The sequence below is a fragment of the Stomoxys calcitrans genome, chromosome 2 (assembly GCF_963082655.1).
Source record: "Stomoxys calcitrans chromosome 2, idStoCalc2.1, whole genome shotgun sequence".
Lineage (NCBI taxonomy): Eukaryota > Metazoa > Arthropoda > Insecta > Diptera > Muscidae > Stomoxys > Stomoxys calcitrans.
Window position 1 is genome coordinate 197,949,517 of NC_081553.1, and position 22,309 is coordinate 197,971,825.

General features: G+C 35.8%; 1 protein-coding gene across 9 annotated transcripts in view; it reads left to right on the forward strand.

Annotated features, from left to right (window-relative positions):
* The window catches only part of LOC106092407 (FERM, ARHGEF and pleckstrin domain-containing protein 1), a 265,925-nt gene that overhangs the window by 192,350 nt on the left and 51,266 nt on the right, over positions 1-22,309 (forward strand). For 8 of the 9 annotated variants that reach the window (XM_059363710.1, XM_059363705.1, XM_059363706.1 and 5 more), the window contains 5 exons: positions 51-211; positions 363-437; positions 16,136-16,242; positions 16,496-16,611; positions 16,690-16,936. In XM_059363710.1, the coding sequence (XP_059219693.1) occupies positions 51-211; positions 363-437; positions 16,136-16,242; positions 16,496-16,611; positions 16,690-16,936 (706 nt within the window). Of the gene's footprint in view, positions 1-50; positions 212-362; positions 438-16,135; positions 16,243-16,495; positions 16,612-16,689; positions 16,941-21,332; positions 22,290-22,309 lie in introns of all 9 variants that reach the window. The other variant, XM_059363714.1, reaches the window with a different exon arrangement.

The window sequence follows — 22,309 nt, forward strand, 5'->3', positions numbered from 1 at the left end:
CAAAAGAGAGAGAGACATGTACAACTTTTGAATGTCTTACCTTATTACAGGGTTACTATAACAACACTGTGGAATTCCTATTTCCCGGTCGTAATCAATGTAAAAACTTTTGGAAAAAATGCGTTGAAAATCATGGTTTCTTCCGTTGCACAGTGGTACAAAATACGCCTAGACGTAAGGCGCGCGTCATGTCGCGCGGCAGTTCATTTCGGTAAGTTGCAAATTGTTCATTGACCCCCTTCCCTTAAAAAACCAAAAAAAAAATATCAACTTTTAATTGAATTCTATTCTACATAACGTCATTGTACGTGAACGTTTGTTTTTATTAAAAATAAATTTTGTTTGCTTGTAAAATTTTTTAGTTATAGCGGTCGTACACAAAAGCAAATTATTGATTTTGTTCGTGAGAATTATGTAAAAAGACAAAATTTCCAAAGGTAAGTTCTTGAAGATGGAAAAAATCTTTTTGATTTTTCTTTTTTACTTCTTTTCTTTAATTTTCTTTTCCTCTTTTTGTTGTGGTTTTATTTCGATTATTTTTTTTTATATATGATTATCTACTGATGCAAGAGAGAAAGTCTTCTAATGATGTTAACCATATTCTTTTTTTTATACATTATTGTTTTTTTTTTGTATTCCTTAGATATTTTTCACTTTAATGAAGAAGAAGAAGAAAAGGGAAAATAGTCTCGTTTTTACTCACATATATTCAGATATATATTGGGTTGCCCAAAAAGTAATTGCGGATTTTTTAAAAGAAAGTAAATGCATTTTTAATAAAACTTAGAATGAACTTTAATCAAATATACTTTTTTACACTTTTTTTCTAAAGCAAGCTAAAAGTAACAGCTGATAACTGACAGAAGAATGAATGCAATTACAGAGTCACAAGCTGTGAAAAAATTTGTCAACGCCGACTATATGAAAAATCCGCAATTACTTTTTGGGCAACCCAATAGTACGGAAAGTTCAGATTTTTTTTCCATTTTTGTTCATAAGAATAAGTCACCTTAGTTTTGATAATTGCGGCCGTATTCACAAAACTTAATGAAGCCCTAAAATAGGCTCATTTGACAGTTCAGTGACAAATCTGTCAAATGAACCTATTTCAAATCTAAATTAACTTTTGTGATTACGCCCAAAATACGCCCTTAAAACTATCCGAGGAAATGTTTCGAAGCAAAGAGATGCTCAAACTTGCATAAGTGAAATCACAACATTTCTTCATCCAAAAGGTACAAACATGAATTTTTACACTTTATGTAAATATTTTATGCAAAAATTTGTCGCTGCTTGTTGCCATATAATGGGTTGGAATATCCTAATTGGTAGACAAAATTTATCGCTAGTTTCGCTCTTATCCTATACTAGCCGAACCGGACCCGCTCCGCTGCTCCTTCTTTAACTCTCTAATATCTTTTTAGGATGGAGAATGTGGCCCTGAATGTGGATATAGAATTCGTACCACTATAGCCTATGTCCGCCTATGACGCTGAATGCCTGCGTTCGAATTCTGGCGAGAACATATATCGCCCTGAATGTGGATATGGAATTCGTACCACTGTAGCCTATGTCCGCCTATGACGCTGAACGCCTGCCTTCGAATCCTGGCGAGAACATATATCGCCCTGAATGTGGATATAGAATTCATACCACTGTAGCCTATGTCCGCCTATGACGCTGAACGCCTGCGTTCGAATCCTGGCGAGTGCATATATCGCCTTGAATGTGAATATAGAATTCGTACCACTGTAACCTATATCCGCCTATGACGCTGAACGCCTGCATTCGAATCCTGGCGAGAACTTAGGACAAAATTTAAAGCGGTGATTATCCCCTCTTAATGCTGGTAACATTTGCAAAGTACCATGCCAGGCATGGTCTCTCTCTCCCCAAAAAACTCCAAACTCTCCCCAAAAAGATGTCGCACTGGGGCATGCCATTCGGACTCGGCTATAAAAAACGGTCCCTTATCGTTGATAAACTCAACTTGAATCGGAAAGCACTCATTGGTATGTGAGAAGTTTGCCCCTGCTGGGTTCATGGGCAAATTTTTACTCTACTCCCAAATGGCTTTCGAGTCCTATATTACCGTATTAGTCAATATTTTCGGTTTAGGTAGTATTTCGGGGGTGGTCACTTGGCCATTGAAGCAAATAAAAGATTCGTGCTCTACTTTCAAAATCATAATGGCATGATGGGTAAAAAAGTTGTGTTTGTGGATGGGGTGGACCCCGGGGGTTTGTTCCGAAAATGAATATCAATTCTCACACCAAATAGCTTTTATATGGTAGGGAGGTATTTTGGGGTGAGGCGGCTCGCCAAACACATGGCTCTATATCGTGGTTATTGGTCTATATATCCATTTGGAGGGTTTTGGGCGGCCACCGCAGCGCCCGATCCTAAGAATAAAAACCAAGTTTTGTTTTTAGTGACTGTGAGAGTGCAAACAAATGCCAAACGAATCACATAACAAATCTCCAAGATCTGGTATTTTTGGGTATTGAGAACTGCCTTTTAGGGGAGACATTTCAAATCCCTTTAATTTGAGCCCCATATTGCCCGGTAAGTATGAACCGTTTGGTGGGTGTTTTTGGGGCTGGGGCGGCCGCCGGCACTTTGTCCTGAAAATAGATATCAAATTCGTTCTTTACTCCCAAATACCGTTGATTTGAGCTTCAAATTGCTATAGCAGGAAATAAAGTTCAGTTTAAGGTGTGATTTAGGACATACCCCCAAACACTTGGCTCCAAAATTGGATATCCATTTCGTTTTCTACTCTCAAATACCTTTCATTTGAGTCCCATATTGTCATAAAGGCTCAATATATACATATCCAACGTATTTTTGAGAGAAAAAGCGCCTACCAGACTGGAACATAAATCTTAATGTCGTATTCGTAATCTACTCCCAAATATCTTTCATTTGAATCCCATATAGCCATAGTCGGGTGATATGCTCATTTGGTGGTATTTGGGGATTGAGCGACCTCCCATTACTTAGGCCTAATTTTTTATGCCATATTTGTAATCTACTGCCGAATACTTTTCATTTGACTACCATATTGATACCAAACGTCAAATATATATTTTGAGAGGAGTTTTGGGGCTGGGGCGGCCCGCTGGGTATTGAACCCAAAATTTAATGCGAAATTCGTTTTCTTGTCTCCAATACCTTTCATTTGGTAGCCACATTGGGCCAAAAACAAAAGTGGTTTTGGTTGGCGTTTTTTGAGTAAGGGGACCCTCCCCACTTACCCCAAAAACGCAACCTTCGATATCTAAAAATTATATGACCTATGTTTCCTTCCACAAAAACCTACCTATGAAAATTTTAAGAAAATCTGTTCAACCGTTTTGGATTCTACGGAACAAACAAACAAACCGAGTCCCATGTAGTCATGATGGGTCGTATGTCCATTTGGGGCGCTTTTGGTGGAGTGGAGTGACACCCTACACTTCGATCTGATTTTGTATGCCATATTCGTAATCTACTCCCGAATACCTTTCATTTGAGCCCCATATTGATATGGACGTTCAATTTGTCTGCTTTTGGAAGCTTTGGGGTTAGGTCGATTTACTTGAAGCCAATTTTAATACCACATTCGTATTCTACTCTTCAATACCTTTCATTTGATATCCATATTGCCCTTATGGGTTAATTTTTGATTTTGGGTGGTGTTTTTGGGGAAACGGGGGAGGGTCCGCCCCCTTCCGATATCAAAAAATTATAAAGCCTATTCCTTCTTCCTGACTATATTCGTAATCTACTCCCGAATACCTTTCATTTGAGTCCCATATTGTCATGATCGATCAATAAACCTATTTTAGAGTGTTTTGGGGTTGGGGCGGACCCCCAGTTACTTGGACCCAACTTTTAATATGAAATTCGTACTTTACTCCTCAATACCTTTCATTTGAGTCCCATATGGTCCTGATCGGTACACTTTTATTTTTGGGTGGTACTTTTGTGGTAAGGGGGAGGGTCCGTCCCCTTCCGGTTTTTTCTATGTACCCGCGGTTGCATTCGCAGTTACTCCGCATAAATATGAAACTTTTCACTATCCGTAACCTGTGTACGCGTCCGGTAGCATTCAGTTAAGCTTCACGTGATAACGATGAACACCACACAAATCAGGGCTCAAAGTTCCAGCCCGTGTCGGCCGGGGAGTAATGCAAAAATTCGCACGTTAAGATCCGTTACACTATGAAGAAGCCTTGGGCATCCAGCGAACTGCTCAAATTCAAGCAGCATGCCTATTTCAAGGGAAGGTCGGTGGGGACTACCCTGCTCGAGATTGTGCATAAAAGAGAAGAATCCTTCGATACCAAGACACTTTGGCGATAAGCATTGGCATCGAGGGGGCTACTAACAAAGTGCGGGCCGACACATTAATCCAACCCTTAGATTGGATCAATGTGTCGATCCAGGTCCTTGAAAACTGGGTAAACCATATGCTAAGGAACAGGTGGGTATATCGAGGGTGGGTCCCATGACATAAATACAAGGAAGAAAGTGGCACAAGGCACGCCACAGGAGGGCATTTCATTGCCACTGCTATGGGTGACCACCATATATAACCTATTTCGGATGCTGACTGAGGAGGGATTTGAACGATGTTATAATACTTCTAAGGAATAAGGATCCAAACCAGCAATGCCGAAGGGCGGCAAGGGTCTTGCATATGGCACATGACTGGGCTAGACCCAGGGGTCTCAATGTTAACCCAGAGAAGACTGAAATATGCCTGTTCACGAGAAAGCCGAAGGTGGACCAATTTAACGCACCACATTTCCTCAATAAGACGATTTCTATATCTGACAAGGTCAAATACTTTGGTGTGATTTCGTACAGGAAACTGAATTGAAAGTTTCACATTCAGGAGCGTACTGAGAAGGCTCGCAGATGTTGGGCACTGTATAGATGGGCCGTAGGCTCGAAATGGGGCCTGAATCCGAGGTAGTCTATTGGCTCTACAAGAGCGTCATTAGACCAATAGTTACTGACGCCTCATTAGTTTGGTGGACTGCTATGGAGAAAAAGTGCAACGTAAGGATCATACAACAGGTTCAGAGAACATGTTGTCTTGGCATAGGCAGAGCGGAGAGGACCATGCCCACTAGGGCATTGGAGACCATTCTAGATATTCGACCCATTGACATACAGATTAAGTGAGAGCAGCCACTGCAGCTATGAGACTTAAGGCGATGGGAGAATGGATTGAGGATGGGAGCAGCTCATACCTTCGCGGTATAATCGAAGCGACGATAGGATACCTGGAAGGAAGGGAAGAGGTTTCCAATCGGATATCTGCGATGAACCTTGAAGTCGAGTACGAGGCACTGCTGCCAGCGGCACAGTCTTGGACTGGCGGAACCCTAGTAATGCCATCGGGAAGTTCATGTGGATCAAAGCCAGAGGACAGAGTAGGCCTGAAAGTCTACATTGAGAACCCAAGGACTGAGATCTGTTTTAGACACCCAGACTAAAATACAGTCCTGCAGGCGGAGATCCGGGTGATCACGGAATGCGCGAAGTGGTGTGGTGCTAACGCGCGGACGTCGTGTATGAACATCTTTACGGACAGTAAAATTGCCGTAAGGGCAATAACAACCTGGATGGTAAGGTCACGAACAGTCTTGCAGTGTAAGAAGGAGATTCACTCCTTCTCTAAGGATGGCAAAAATCCGGGCGATCACGGAATGCGCGAAGTGGTGTGGTGCTAACGCGAGGACGTCGAGTATGAACATCTTTACGGACAGTAAAATTGCCATAAGGGCAATAACAACCAGGACGATAACGTCACGAACAGTCTTGCAGTGTAAGAAGGAGACTGATGCCTTCCATGAGGATGGCAAAATCCGCATCGTTTGGGTGCCGGGCCACAACGAAGTAAGGGGAATGAAAAGGTAGACGATTTGGCGGTGAAGCTCAGAGTACTGCCGTCAATAAACTTGGTTAACCCGAAGCCTTTCGGGTCGACGCAGTCTGAGTTAAGGGCGTGGGCGAAGAATCCGCTTGCAAAACTGTGGAACATCAAAACGGTCGGTAGGAAGGCGAAAATCCTATGGGGGGATCCAGATCGTGAGAAGACGAGGCTATTACTGAGAGGAAGTAAAAAGGAGGTCAGTATAGCTATTGACGGGACCCATAGGGCTACGAGCCCACTTATGTAAACTCAGTGCGGCAAGTGATATCATGTGTAGGACATGTGGGGAAGATGATGAGACGTTGGAGTATTTCCTTTGCCATTGCCCGGCTTTCGCGTTTAACGGATACTGGCACTTAGGTGGGGAAAAATACCAATAATAAACCAACTAAGGGGAGTGGCATGGAAAACAATTTAGGATTTTGTAAGTAGCATGGAATTCCTAACTTAGATTTTCTTCTACGAGTTTGCTTTTTTTGTATTTAGAGCGCACAACAAGCCGATTACTGGCTTAGATGTATGTCTATAGTGGCATGGGGCAGATTAACCCTCTTTTCAAACTAACCTAACCTATTTCAATAAGCCCCGTCTCTAGGCCAAATTGCAAGAAAATCCGATCAATACTGCTATCTGTGCTTTGTACACAAATTAACATGGACAGACAAACAGGCATGGATGGACATACGAACGGATGGAGATACGGGCGGATATACAGACAGAGGGATGTGGCTAACGGAATCAGAAATTAATTCTGAGTCGATCGCTATACATGATGATAGGTCCATATTTTTTCCTTTTTTATTTGACAATACCCAAAGCTACGTTCCGGTTCCGAAACCGAGGTCAAAATAATGGGACCAGCACTATGGCATAATCCCATGTACCATAGAAATGGGGTAGGAGTTTACAAATTGACCTATTAAGTGTTGATAAGATATTCTTGTGGAAAACTAAAAAATTAGTCCATTCAACTCAACCGTTTAAAAAATATTAAAATTCTAATAATTTTCCCACATCTTTGTTTTGAGAAATATTTAAAAAATTATTAATTTTTTTCTCACAATAAATTTTTACGCAAAATTTATTGAAATTAGTTCTACTGAAACCCTTTTTTTACTAAGTCCCATAGACAATATAAGCTTCCCTTTTACTTACAAAAGTGCTCTTAAAATACTACTTTTAATTGCCTTTAACCAAAATTGTCTGATTAAGCCTTGCCTACTATAATATCGCTTAACTTCCCATTTAGTAATTTGTTTTTTCAAAATTGCCTTTATAAAAAATATCTTCTAAAATTTTTAATTTTTTTTTTTTTTTATAAAAAAAAAAAATTCTATAAAATTGTCTAGAAATTTCCCCTTAATATCCTCAATAGAAGTTGTTCTTTAAAATAAAATTTTTTTAAGACCACTTACAATTAGAAAGTTTTGTTTAAACATTTTTCAAACCAATTTTCTAAAATGCACAAAAGTATAAAGTTGAGGCACTTGCAAAAAAAAAAAATTAATATACGAGCTGTTTCTTTTTATTACTGCAGTTAAAATTTGTTGGTAAATCTTGTTGATACAACATTAGAAGACTTCTTTCCTGTGTAAATTGCTTTTAATTTATTTTCAAACTATTCGTTTTTTTTTTTCAATGTATTTTCAAGAACAAAACAAGTCCTTATGGAATACAAGAGAAAAATCTTTTTTTTTATTTGATTATGGTTTTACTTTCTATTGTGATTAAATGAAAATTCTTCATTGCGTGTATCACCTGCATCATTCATCCAAAGTTTTGGTTTTCTATATTTTTCGGTTTACTATAATTTCCACCAAATCGAAGCTAAAAAAAGAGAAAAAATTATTTTTTTAACAAAAAAAAAAATACAAACCCGGCTGCAAAAATAAAATATATATTCTGTGTGAATGAAACAATTTTCAAAATTTCCAAAACTTGCAAAGATTAATCGATCCATACTATATAACGAAAGGACATTATTGTATAAACCCAAAAAAAAAAAAAAAAAAAAAAAAAACAAAAAATGCCAATGCATGTTAAAGGCGTTTATCATTCCATGTCTTAGCTTTCGGCGCTGAAGCAAAACCAAGCAATTCTAGAAAAGAGAAGAGGATTCTAAGCAAACTTATCGAATATCTTAAGAAAACCCCCATTGAATTGGTCTAAAAAGGAAGTGTAAAATTTTTTTGTAAACAATAAAAAACCCAAAGAAAAAAAGAAAAAACAAAAATTATTATATTTTATTTTTGTTTGTTACAGTCATTGTAATGATTTTTAGTTAGTATGTTTAAATTCTTTAATCTCAAGATTTGTTTTGTTTTTCAATGTTTCCGTCTTTGAACTGTTTTTGAAAGTTTAAAGAATATTTATGTGTTTTAAGAATTCCTCAGTTTACAATGGCTTCTTGTTTCTTTTGGTTTTTTATGCTATACGTAAAAAAACATTTCAGTTTTTTTTTTTTTGGAAAAAAAAACTCCAAACATTGGCCTTAAAAGTTATTTAGTCGTTTTTTTTTTTTTTGTTTACCATTCATTTGCCATACATCATCTCCATAGCTCTGTTTCTCACTCCTCACTATCATTACCATGCCTGGGTAAATGGTTGTGTATGTCCATAAATAAACAACACTCTGTAACCTCTCTCTCTCATTTCCGCATCCTGTCATCAAACTTTATTTTGACTGTCATATGTCACCTTAGTCATTTGCTAGTTTGTTGGTCGGCCCCAAATTGTAGTCAAAAACACATTCCTACTACCTACAACCTTGCCATCTATGTATGTGTGTATCTTGATTTATGCTTCATTCAGTAAACAACTCTCTCTCACACACACACACACACCCATATGTCAATAGAGCTTCACTTCGTTTAGTTGGTAGTGTTATCATCAGCCTCCATCACAAGTCGCTTGCTCTCTTCACTCTGCCTACTCGTACTTCAATTTCACACACACTCTCACGTTTTTCTATCACTTCGTGTTTTTTGGTTTTTTGTTGCTTTAACTGCAGCAGGTCACCTCTATATGTTTCATTGTGTGTGTATTTTTGTGTACATTTGTAGTGTGATGAGTATATATGTAGTTTAATTATTAACATAGTTGTGTATGACCTTTCACCTCTTATGTTTGCGTTTTGGGCTGTTGTCGTAGCCGTTGCCATTGCTGTTGCTGTTGTATTTTATCATCATTGCTGTTGCTGTTCTTGTTTTTGTTGTTGTTCTTATATTTTATTTGTTGCCAGCTAGCACACCATCATCCATTATTCATTGTCAATTTTGTTGTTTTGGCTTTTTATACGTTGTGCTATCCAACTCTCTGATCAGGTGTAAATTGAACTTACTCACGTCCCTTTGGGCACGCTGTGCTGTTATTGTTGATGACGGCGACAACGACGACGACCACGATGATGATGATGATGGATATGTACAACACTTGTGTGTGTGCTGTGTTGTGCTAACGCGTTTTGTTTACATTGCAGTGATGCATATCCAACGAAATAGAGTTGCCAATTATCTTGGAAATAACTATCATTAGAAGAGCAAAAGAGAGAGAAAGTGCTTGGAAGAATAAATGGCCATGGGAAAAATATTTAGAAAAAGAAGAACTAAATTACCTACACTGAAAAAAAATACCTTTAAACAATTGGAAACAAGTCACAGATGGAAGTCATATGAATTGTTCTGTATATCTTTGACTAGGGTGAGGTTCGTACAAGGCAAAATCTGACTGTGTTTTAGACACAAATGACAGGTAAAAGGAGTGAAAGCTCCATAAGGAGTTCCATGACCTATAAAACTTGGGAAGTTCTAGATAGGCCTCGCTCCTAAGCAAAGAGATGGACACACATACCCACCACCAAAGGGTGGGGATATACTAATCTAGTCATTCCGCTTGTAACACCTCGAAATATTCGTCTAAGACCCCACAAAGTATATATATTCTTGATCGTCTCGACGTTCTGAGTCGACCTAGCCATGTCTGTCCGTCTGTCAAAATCACGAAAGCGGTCGAATGCGTACAGCTAGCCGTTCGAAATTTTGCACAGATACTTAATCCAGATTTACATATAGCTCCCATATAAACCGATCTCCCGATTTGACTTCTTGAGCCCTTGAAAGTCGCAATTTTTTCGATTTACCTGAAATTTTGCACATTGTGATATGTTATGACTTTCAATAACTGTACCAAGTTCGGTCCAAATCGGTCTATAACTTGGTATAGCTCTCACAAGAACCGATCTCTCCATTTTAAATCTACCATCCACCCATCCATTGCTACCATAAAGGCCGTTCCCCCGATATGAGATCTTGAGCGTATTTATTATCCGATTTCGTGAAAATTTGGCATAGTGACTTATGTTAGGTTTTTCGACATCCGTGCCCTATGTGGTGCAGATCGGGCTATATTTGGATATAGCTGTCATATATACCGATCTCCCGATTTAAGGTTTTTCGCCCATAAAAGGAGCATTTATTACCCAATTTCGCTGAAATTAGGCTGTGTTCGACTCTTCAACATCCGTGTTCAATTTTGTTCCCATCGGCCTATATTTCGGCATTGCTGCCATATATACCGATCTCCCGATTTAAGGTTTTTCACCCATAAAAGGCGCATTTATTATCCGATTTCGTTGAAATTTGGCATAGTGACTTAAGTTAGGCTTTTTGATATACGTGCCCTATATGGTTCAGATCGGTCTTTATTTCGAAATTGCTACCATATAGATCGATCCCCCGATCTGAGGTCGATTTTGATTAAAATTGGGCATAGCGACCTATTATTGTTATTGTAGCAGTGTGTTGTACACTGAGGCGGCAGCTCTTGCCAGTGATGGACTCCAGCGGGTCAATCCGGTACGTGCAACCGGCTGCCATGTCATTGCAACACCTATCCAACAAAGTACCTACTAGGTCAGGTTGTATTATATTATCACCTCTGTCGAAACCATCACGTCTTGTCTACCTATCAGAGGAGAACACCTCGAGACATGTCTACAAGATTACTAAGACAGGAAAACAAACGCTTCGCCTATATGGATGGCCTAAGTGACCACTTGCGTTATTCATATCCGGGACAAATCCGACAAATCGCACGTAGGCAAGACCGGTGGCTGGTCTGCCCGGCGCAGACGAACTCGTCCGCCCTCTCATTTCCTGGAATCCCCTCATTTCCAGGAACCCATGCAAGCATCACATCGTGGACCCAAAGCCTATCCAAGGACTCCAAACAATCCACCACGCATCTCGACCTCACCATCCTCGACCCCAACTGCAATGGCACAGACCTCTACCTGAAAGATCGTACACTCCTCCGGCAGTCTCAGAGACATACCAACGTTGAGTGCGTCAGAGTAGACCTCCAATCCAGTCCCTGACTCCATCTTGGAGCCATCGGTGTAGATCCTTTTAGTGTAGGTCGGTTGGGATTGTAAATGGGCCATATGGGTCCATAACATAGCTACCATATGAACCGAACGCCCTATATTACTTCTTGAGCCCCTAGAGGCCTCGATTTGGCTGAAAACATCCAAAGTGACTTTTTTCTTTTACCCTTAAAATACCGTCGCTTTGGTATGACTGAAATGTTGCACAGTGACTTTTTCTGTGACCTCCGCCATATGTACCAAATATGGTCTGAAAAGGTCCTTAACCTAATATAGCGCCATATAAACCGATCTCCTGATTAATCTTCTTGAGCCTCCATAGGGCGTAGTTCTTACGCGATTTGGCTGAAATTTTGCACATGACGTTTTGGTATGACTTCCAACAACTCTGCCAAGTTTGATATGAATCAGTCCATAACCTTTAGCTACCATATGAACCGATCTCCCAATAGACTTTCTGAGCCTCTAGAGGGCGCAATTATTGTATTACTCGATTAAAATTTTGGAGGTGGTATTTTTCTATGACTTTTAACAACTATGACAAGTACGGTCCATGGTGAAGGGTATGTAAGATCCGGCCCGGCCGAACTAACACCTACACAACTACTGTGATGCAGGGTATTATAACTTAGTGCATTTGTTTGTAACACCCAGAAGGAAGAGAGATAGACTCATTGATAAGCATACCGATCGACTCAGAATCACTTTCTGTTTCGATGTAGCTATGTCCGTCTGTCCGTCCGTCCATGTTGATTTGTGTACAAAGTATAGGTCGCAGTTTTCTTCCGATGGTCTTAAAATTTGGTTCAGACATGGTTTACGGCCTAGAGACGAAGCCTATTGAAATTGGAAAAAAGGTTCAGATTTCTATATAGCTCCCATAAATATGTTCGTCCGATTTTCAGTAATAATGCAATAAAATGGTCATTTGTTAACCGATTCTCTCGAAATTTGGCAGGAAGGATCTTATTATGATTCTCGACATTACTGGTGAATTTCGTGGAAATCGGTTCAGATGTAGATATAGCATACATATATGTATATATATATATATATATATATATATATATATATATATATATATATATATATATAAAAATATATATATATATATATATATATATATATATATATATAAAAATATATATATATATATATATATATATATATATATATATATATATATATATATATATATATATATATATATATATATATATAAATATATATATATATATATATATATATAAATATATATATATATATATATATATATATATATATATATATATATATATATATATATATATATATATATATATATATATATATATATATATATATATATATATATATATATGTATATATATATATATATATATATATATATATATATATATATATATATATATATATATATATATATACAATCCCAACCGACCTACACTAAAAGGATCTACACCGATGGCTCCAAGAGATATATATATATATATATATATATATATATATATATATATATATATATATATATATATATATATATATATATATATATATATATATATATATATATATATATATATATATATATATATATATATATATATATATATATATATATATATATATATATATATATATATATATATATATATATATATATATATATCTCTTGGAGCCATCGGTGTAGATCCTTTTAGTGTAGGTCGGTTGGGATTGTAAATGGGCCATATGGGTCCATAACATAGCTACCATATGAACCGAACGCCCTATATTACTTCTTGAGCCCCTAGAGGCCTCCATTTGGCTGAAAACATCCAAAGTGACTTTTTTCTTTTACCCTTAAAATACCGTCGCTTTGGTATGACTGAAATGTTGCACAGTGACTTTTTCTGTGACCTCCGCCATATGTACCAAATATGGTCTGAAAAGGTCCTTAACCTAATATAGCGCCATATAAACCGATCTCCTGATTAATCTTCTTGAGCCTCCATAGGGCGTAGTTCTTACGCGATTTGGCTGAAATTTTGCACATGACGTTTTGGTATGACTTCCAACAACTCTGCCAAGTTTGATATGAATCAGTCCATAACCTTTAGCTACCATATGAACCGATCTCCCAATAGACTTTCTGAGCCTCTAGAGGGCGCAATTATTGTATTACTCGATTAAAATTTTGGAGGTGGTATTTTTCTATGACTTTTAACAACTATGACAAGTACGGTCCATGGTGAAGGGTATGTAAGATCCGGCCCGGCCGAACTAACACCTACACAACTACTGTGATGCAGGGTATTATAACTTGTAGCTATGTCCGTCTGTCCGTCCGTCCATGTTGATTTGTGTACAAAGTATAGGTCGCAGTTTTCTTCCGATGGTCTTAAAATTTGGTTCAGACATGGTTTACGGCCTAGAGACGAAGCCTATTGAAATTGGAAAAAAGGTTCAGATTTCTATATAGCTCCCATAAATATGTTCGTCCGATTTTCAGTAATAATGCAATAAAATGGTCATTTGTTAACCGATTCTCTCGAAATTTGGCAGGAAGGATCTTATTATGATTCTCGACATTACTGGTGAATTTCGTGGAAATCGGTTCAGATTTAGATATAGCTCACATATATATATATATATATAAATATATATATATATATATATATATATATATATATATATATATATATATATATATATATATATATATATATATATATATATATATATATATATATATTTCGACGGAATCGGTTGACAAAAGACCATTTTATCATTGCGATATTAAAAACATGTATATGGGAGCTATATCTAAATCTGAACCGATTTCGAGCAAATTTCTCAGATACTGTGGCAGTCGTCGAAAAAGTGTTGTACGAAGTTTTGGGAAGATTGGTCAATAAATGCGCTTGCAGTGGCTTAGGTGTAAAAATGGGGCATGTATATATATATATATATATATATATATATATATATATATATATATATATATATATATATATATATATATATATATATATATATATATATATATATATATATATATATATATATATATATATATATATATATATATATATATATATATATATATATATATATATATATATATATATATATATATATATATATATATATATATGTATATATATATATATATATATATATATATATATATATATATATATATATATATATATATATATATATATATATATATATATATACATGCCCCATTTTTACACCACTGCAAGCGCATTTATTGACCAATCTTCCCAAAACTTCGTACAACACTTTTTCGACGACTGCCACAGTATCTGAGAAATTTGCTCGAAATCGGTTCAGATTTAGATATAGCTCCCATATACATGTTTTTAATATCGCAATGATAAAATGGTCTTTTGTCAACCGATTCCGTCGAAATTTGGCAGGAATGATTTTCTCTTGACTCTCGACATTACTGGTGGATTTCATGGAAATCGGTTCACATTTAGATATAGCTCTCATATATATATATGGCCCGATTTTTACTCCTAGCGCCACTGCAAGCGCATTTATTGACCAATCTTCCCAAAACTTTGTACAACGATTTCCTCGACGACTGTGATTGTATCCGAGAGGTTTGCTCCTTATCGGTCCAGATTTAGATATAGCTCCCATATATATGTTCGTTCGATTCTCTCGAAATTTTACAGGAAGGATTTTCTTATGACTCTCGATATTACTGGCGAATTTCATAGAAATCGGCCCAGATTTTCACCCCAAGAACCACTGCAACCGCATTGTTTGACCAATCTTGCCAAAATATAAACCAAATCCTGGATCCAAGGTGTCTTGAGCATTATAAAAGACCCCTTCATATCCCCTAATTTAGGTTATTGAGCCCATAAAAGCCTCATTCAATACTCGATTCCAAAGAAATTTAAGATTGTGAGTTGTTTTGGAAACCTCGATATCCCTGTTCAATTCCATATTTGGATATAGAAAGAAACTGTATATAGACCATCTCCCAAATAAACAACTTGGGTTCATAGAAAACGCATTGTCCATACGATTTTGGCAAATATCCATAGTGGTGGGTATTCCAAGTTCGGCCGTTCCAAACTTTCCGAGTTTTATTTTAATTTAAGAGTTGAAAAGAAAATTTTACCCAAATTTCAATCGGTTAGCCCTCATCGATATTGTAGTTTGTGGAAAAATGTTTTCACGCAAATGTGTGGCTCTCCTAGAAGTCATCTTAAAATGTAATTTAAAATCTTTTAGCGTTGAAAAAAGGTTATAACAACTGTAAATCATATAAAGTATGGGCAATTTTTAGAGTGAGTTGTAGTTATCATAATAGTAAAATTCCAGTAGTAGTTACACTTAGCGCTATAGTTTCCCCAGATCTGGCCCTTTCATTGCAATTGGCTTAACATTACTTAGAGCTTTAGTACTTTCTTTCTTTAAATTTTTGGCATTTTTTATTATTTTACAAAGCATATGTTATTTTTTTAATATTTTTGTATATTTGCGTTTTTTTTATGATACTTTTTTTCCACTTTTTTCACTCGTGTTTTTCATAAATATTTCAAATCGCCACAAATCAGCAAAATTTTGAATGCATTTTTTCCAAACAAAAACACTCCAAAATTCCCAGTTACCAAGAAAAAAAATAAATTAAAAGCAATTTAAAGAAAAGTATTATCAAAGAATTTTCAATTTTTTTAAAACTCCAACAAAAAGAAAAACCAACAATTTGTTAGAAAACAAAAAAAAGAAAAGAAAGCAAAAAAAATACAAAAGAAAACGTGGTATCAATCCTCTTGTCTTTTCTTTTCTTGCTGCAGGTCACAATCATTCCGGCAAGGGCCATTGAATGCAAGTAGCCGAAGTCAGTCGCATACCTATGTGAACTCCAGCATTTCAGCCAATCCCTTACTCCCAATCGATACCGGTTTGTATTTATTTTTTAAGTTTTTTAGTTTTTAGCTTTTTTTTTCTTAAAAAATTATTTTATTTTTTGAAGGATATCGTTTACATTCATAAATTTTTTCGAAATTAGTTTTTTTTAAATCATTTTTAATTAATTTTTTTTTTTTGAATTTATTATAATTAACAAAAAATGTAAAGATTATCTATATAAAGGGGTAAAAGTGTTATTTTTAATTTTGTGTTTTAATTTTTTCCTAAATGTTTATGCTAAGCAGCAGCTTGGGATTATCGCAATCAATGCACCGACTCGACGACGCCTTCTCAGACGAAGAGGGCAGCGGATACCTTGGATCGCCGACCAGACAATCATACAGACCGCAAGCATTCTCAAGTAAATTCGATATTCGAATACATAATTTCAATGTTGATGGTAATGAAAATTCTAATTTTATCTGTTTACATTTCTCAGGTCACAGCAGCCCAGGTGGAGATCTATCAGACGAAGAATTATGCCTCGGAATCGCCAACCTCGGCGGAACAATTACACCACTCGGCAGCGGGTGCGCCGGACCATCAAATGAATGCGAATCGCTCTGCTTCACCTCAGGGTCCGCAATCATGGACTTCACCCCAACACAGCAACACTCAGCATCTAACACACCAACAGCAGCGCGTCCAAGATCCGGCTCGTGTGCATCAAAGCGATCACAATTTAGGTAAGTCCCCCCCTTTCATTTTAACACCTCTAAGTTTTTATGTGTCTTCTTTTCCTCTATTCTTGTTCCATATGAAATGTTTATTGAATTTTTGTTAATTATTGTTAGAATTCCATAATTTTTCAATTGTATGTATGCAATTTTTGTATACAGCCTTTTTTCTTACTTATACAAGGTGATAATGTAAATATTACAGATACATAAATCCTATTTTAATCATATCATATAATTTTTAGCCAATATTTTTTGAGAAAAAAGCATGAAAAATATTTAATATCATTTTTATTTTCTCAAAAAAATTTTTATTTTCTCAAAAATATTTTTTATAAAATGTTAAAGCCTTTAAGTGAAATCCAAATTGTTTTCACACTCTCCCAAATTTATTTGTTTAATGTCCACAGTTTAAACACTTCTGAGACAAGCAGACCTTCACTTACTCTGTCTTTCTCCTTTGTGGTTGGCCCATTCAATTTTAAGGGAAGAAGTTATATCACAACTTTACATAATACACGTTACGAATTTTCTTAAAGTATCCACAACTTTCTCCATCTGTTAACAGGTGTGCTCTACTAACCAAAAATTACAACTTTTAAACGACACCTGTATCTGTTCTTTAAGATTTTTTTGAAAGTCTCCGTAAGCTTTTTAAAAGTTTCCACGGACTCCACTCCACGGTTTTTTTAAAAGTCTCCACAACTTTTTCAAAAGTCTCCACGGATTTCTTAAGTGTGTGTGACTTTTTTTTAATTTCTATGCCACACTCTAAGAGTTTCCACAACTTTCTGAAAACCTCCACAACTTTTCTTAATGTTTACTCTACCTTTTCAAGGTGTTTGCAGGTTTGCGTGACTTTCCAAAAGTTACAACTCTTAAAAGACACCGTTATCTCTTTTTTTAATGCTTATTTGAAAGTTTTCGCAACTTCTTTAAAGTTTACAACTTTTTGAAAGCCGCCATAACTTTTATAAGAGTCTCCACTACTTTTTGAAGGTCTTCAAAACCTTCTTGAAAGTCTCCATATCTTTTTTGAATGCCTCCGCAACTTTTTTGAAAGTCTCCAAAACTTTTTTGAAAGTCTCCAAAACATTTTAAAAAGTCTCCACAACTTCGTAAAAAATCTCCACAACTTTTTAAAAAATCTCCACAATTTTTTAAAAAGTCTCCACAACTTTTTAAAAAGTCTCCACAACTTTTTAAAAAATCTCCACAACTTTTTAAAAAGTCTCCACAACTTTTTAAAAAGTCTCCACAGATTTTTAAATGAGTGCAATTTCTTAAAATTTCTGCCAACTTCTTAGAAGTCTTCCTATTTTCTTCAAATTTTCTAATATTTCCAAAAAGTCTCTTACTTTTCAGCACTAAAAATTGTGAAAGCCTCCAACATTATGGTTTTGTGTCACCCTCATAAAATCTCCACAACTTTCTGAAAATCTCCACAACTTTTTTTAAAGTTTCCTCAACCTTTTCAAAGGTTCTTAGAAGACACCGTTATATCTTTTGTAATATTTATTTGAAAGTTTTTGCAACTTTTTTCAACTTTTCAAAACTTTCTGAAAGCCGCCATAACTTTTACAAGAGTCTCCACTACTTTTTAAAGTTCTTTAAAACCTTTTTGAAAGTCTTCAAAACTTTTTTAAATGCCTTCACAACTTTTTTGAAAGTCTCCACAATTTTTTAAAAAGTCTCCACAACTTTTTAAAAAGTCTCCACAACTCTTTAAAAAGTCTCCACAATGTTTTAAAAAGTCTGCACAATTTTTAAAATGTCTCCGCAATTTTTTTGAAGGTCTCCACAGATTTTTAAAAAGTCTCCACAATTTTTTAAAAAGTCTCCAATAGATTTTCAAATGTGTGGAATTTTTTAAATGTCTACCAACTTCTTTTAAGTCCCCCTACTTTCTCCAAATTTTTTAATATCTCCAAAAAGTCTCCTACTTTACAACACAACACTACAAAATGGTTTCCACCATTTTGGTTTTGTGTCACCCTCATAGAATTTTTTTAAGTTTCCTCAACCTTTTCAAATTGCAGCTCTTAAAAGACACCGTTATCTCTTTTTTAATATTTATTTGAAAGTTCCCGCAACTCTTTTAAAGTCTTTACAATATTTTGAAAGCCGCCATAATTTTTATAAGAGTCTCCACTACTTTTTAGAGGCCTTCAAACCCTTTTGGAAAGTCTCCATAACTTTTTTGAATGTCCTTACAATTTTTTGAAAGTCTCCACAAATTTTTAAAAAGCCTTCAACAGATTTTTAAATGTGTGCAATTTTTTAAATTTCTGCCAACTTCTTAGAAGTCCCCCTACTTTCTCCAAATTTTTTAATATCTGCAAAAAGTTTCTTACTTTACAATACTAAAAGTTTTAAAAGTCTCCACCATTTTGGTTTTGTGTCATCTCATAGATTTTTTTAAAGTTTCCTCAACCTTTTCAAGGTGCTTGCATGTTTGCGCGACTTTTCAAAAGTTACAACTCTAAGTTTTCTCTTTTTAATAGTTATTTGAAAGTTCCCGCAACTCTTTTAAAGTCTTTACAATATTTTGAAAGCCGCCATAACTACTTTTTAAAGGTCTTCAAAACCTTTTTGAAAGTCTCAATAGCTTTTTTCAATGTCTTCGCAATTTTTTAAAAAGTATCCACAGACTTAAATGTGTGCATTTTCTCCTACTTGACAGGGCTATAAATTTTAATAGCATCCACCACTTTGATTTTGTGTCAGAACTATATTTTTGAAAAGGTTCAAAATTTTTTAAGAGTCTACACCATATATTCTGAACTTCCGTCTCCCATTCTTTTTAAACTACAAAAAGTCTCCAAACGTTCAATCTCATTTTTCAAAGCATCCAAATTCTTTAAAGGAGTCTCCATGTATTTTAAGTTTTTAATTCGCCAAATTTCTTAGTCTCCGAAAGTCGTGCCAAATTTCAAAGTCACCACTATACTTAAAGTCTCTTCAATTTAAAAAACGTACTGCTTAAGGCATGTCGCAATTTTTTTTTAATACCTAAAAAATTTTAAAATCTTCAGTTTCCCTAGGCTTCCGGTTTTAAAGTATGAATGCATTTTTTTATAGACAAAATGTTCTTTAATATTCATTTGAAAGTTTCCGCAACTTTTTTTAAAGTCCTTACAACATTTTTAAGTCTTCCTAACATATTTTTGGAGTCTCCAGAACTTTTTCAAAGTCCACAAAAATTTTCTGAAAGCGTCTATAACTTTTACGAAAGTTTCTACAACTTATTTGAAACTCTGCAAACTTTTTAAAAAGTCTAGATAAATTCTTAAATGAGTGGAATTTTTTTTAATTTGTATAACTTCTTTAACGTTTTGGAAGTTCCTTAACTGTCTCAAAGTCTCCACAACTTTTTGTAACTTCTCCACAACTTTTTGTTATTTCTCCACAACTTTTTGTATGTTTCCACAACGTGTTTCAATGACCTCACAACTTCTTTAAAGTCTTTACAACTTTTTTGAATGTTTACAACTGTTTTCAAAGTCTCCACAACTTTTTTGAAAATCTCCACAACATGTTTGAAAGACCTAACAACTTCTTAAAGACCTTCACAACATTTTGAAATTCTCCATAACTGTTTTCAAAATCTCCACAACTTTTTCGAAAGTCTCCACAACATGTTTAAAAGATTTCACAATTTCTTAAAGGCCTTCAGAAGTTTTTGAAATTCTCCACAACTGTTTTCAAAGTATCCGAAATTATTTTGAAACTCTCTACAACATGTTTAAAGAATCCAATTAAAGAACTTGATTGAAACTTGGATTTCGATGCTTTGAACATAATATCTAAACTCCACCCATAGTTTGTTTGCCTGTTAGACTGTGGTCCCCTATAACTTTAATATATAAATTTATTCTATAAATCATTTATGCATTTTTTATACGATTTTCTTTAGACATCTTAGATGCTCATTTTACCTTAGATCAAGCTTTACCTATAAATTTAAGTTTCTTATACCAAATGTGCATATTCATAGTGATTTAATTATTTTGTTAATTACAAATTGATGAGCAAAAAAGTGTTTATTTGTTAAAATATATTTTTTGTGATTTTATAATTTTATCTGCAGTGATTTTATATGGTGATTTCCGTGAAAATTTGCATGTATTTCGTTTTCAGTTTAGTTCAAAGTGTTTGATTATAGTCTTCTTCAGTTACGTTTTCTAAAAGATATATTTTTAAAATTCTTTTAAAATTATGTGTTTTAAAGAGTTTTCGCATGACAAAAACAAAAATGGTAAAGTGAAATAAAGGAAATATAAAATAAAATAAATTTTGTGATTTTCCCTCTTTCTTTTCTTTCCTGAATTTATTTGTGTATCTCCTATTTTTTATATGCAAAAAAACTCCAATGCAAAAAAAAAAAACAAAACACAGGTCTGAGCCACTTGTCCCACTTGTCCCACTTGTACAGCAGCAACACCCCTCGTCGAGTCTCAGTGGCATCCCAGGCGTTTGTCCCTGCGTCGCCGCCACACAGCAATGCCAACACCACCAGCAGCAGCAACAACAACAACAACAACAACTACCATCGCACTATCACCACCAATACAGTGGGTCTCTCAGTGGATCTCAGCAGCTCTATGGAATTGGATCAGGAGGAGGAGGAGGAGGAGGAGGAATCGGCGGAGGCATCGGCAGCAGTTCAGGAAGCTCTGCACCACCAAATGCAAGCGGAATTGGAGGAATCGGATTTGCCCGAGGAGGAAGTGGATTCGGACTTGACTCAATCTACCATCAATCGGGAGAGTATGCATACGGCAGTCTCGGCGGTGGGCCCGGCCTCATCGGCGGTGGTGGCAACAATAATTGCCCCTCATCCGCCGCATCGGTCACAGGAGTCCCCATCGCAAACTGTCACCCCAATACATTATAGCAGTACCAATTATTCGATGTCTAAACAGTGCATGCTAAATAATAACGCAACCTCAACAGAAACCGAAACAGACAACATCATCTACACCGACATCAATGATATCAACCATTACAAATATCCCGACTTTACGCCCAAAGTGGAGAACAAGATCACCAATGCGGAGATCTTGAATCTTAACGATCGCAATGACATTTATGCCACGGTGAATCGCAAGACCAAAGCCAAGACGCGAGAGAAACATTTCTCAGATGAGTTCATCGATGAGAGTATACTGCAGTATACGCGTTCCAAGCAATTGGGCATGGCTGCCGATATACGCATGCCTTTGAGTTGTGGCACTTTGCCAGATGCCCAACCGCTCAATACGTTCTCTAGCCTGAACTACCAATATCACAATGATCTAAATCATCCTTCGGATTCTTCTTCCTCCTACTTTGGCACCGGCTTCAATACCAAAAAATACCCCACCACCACTGGCCTGGGAA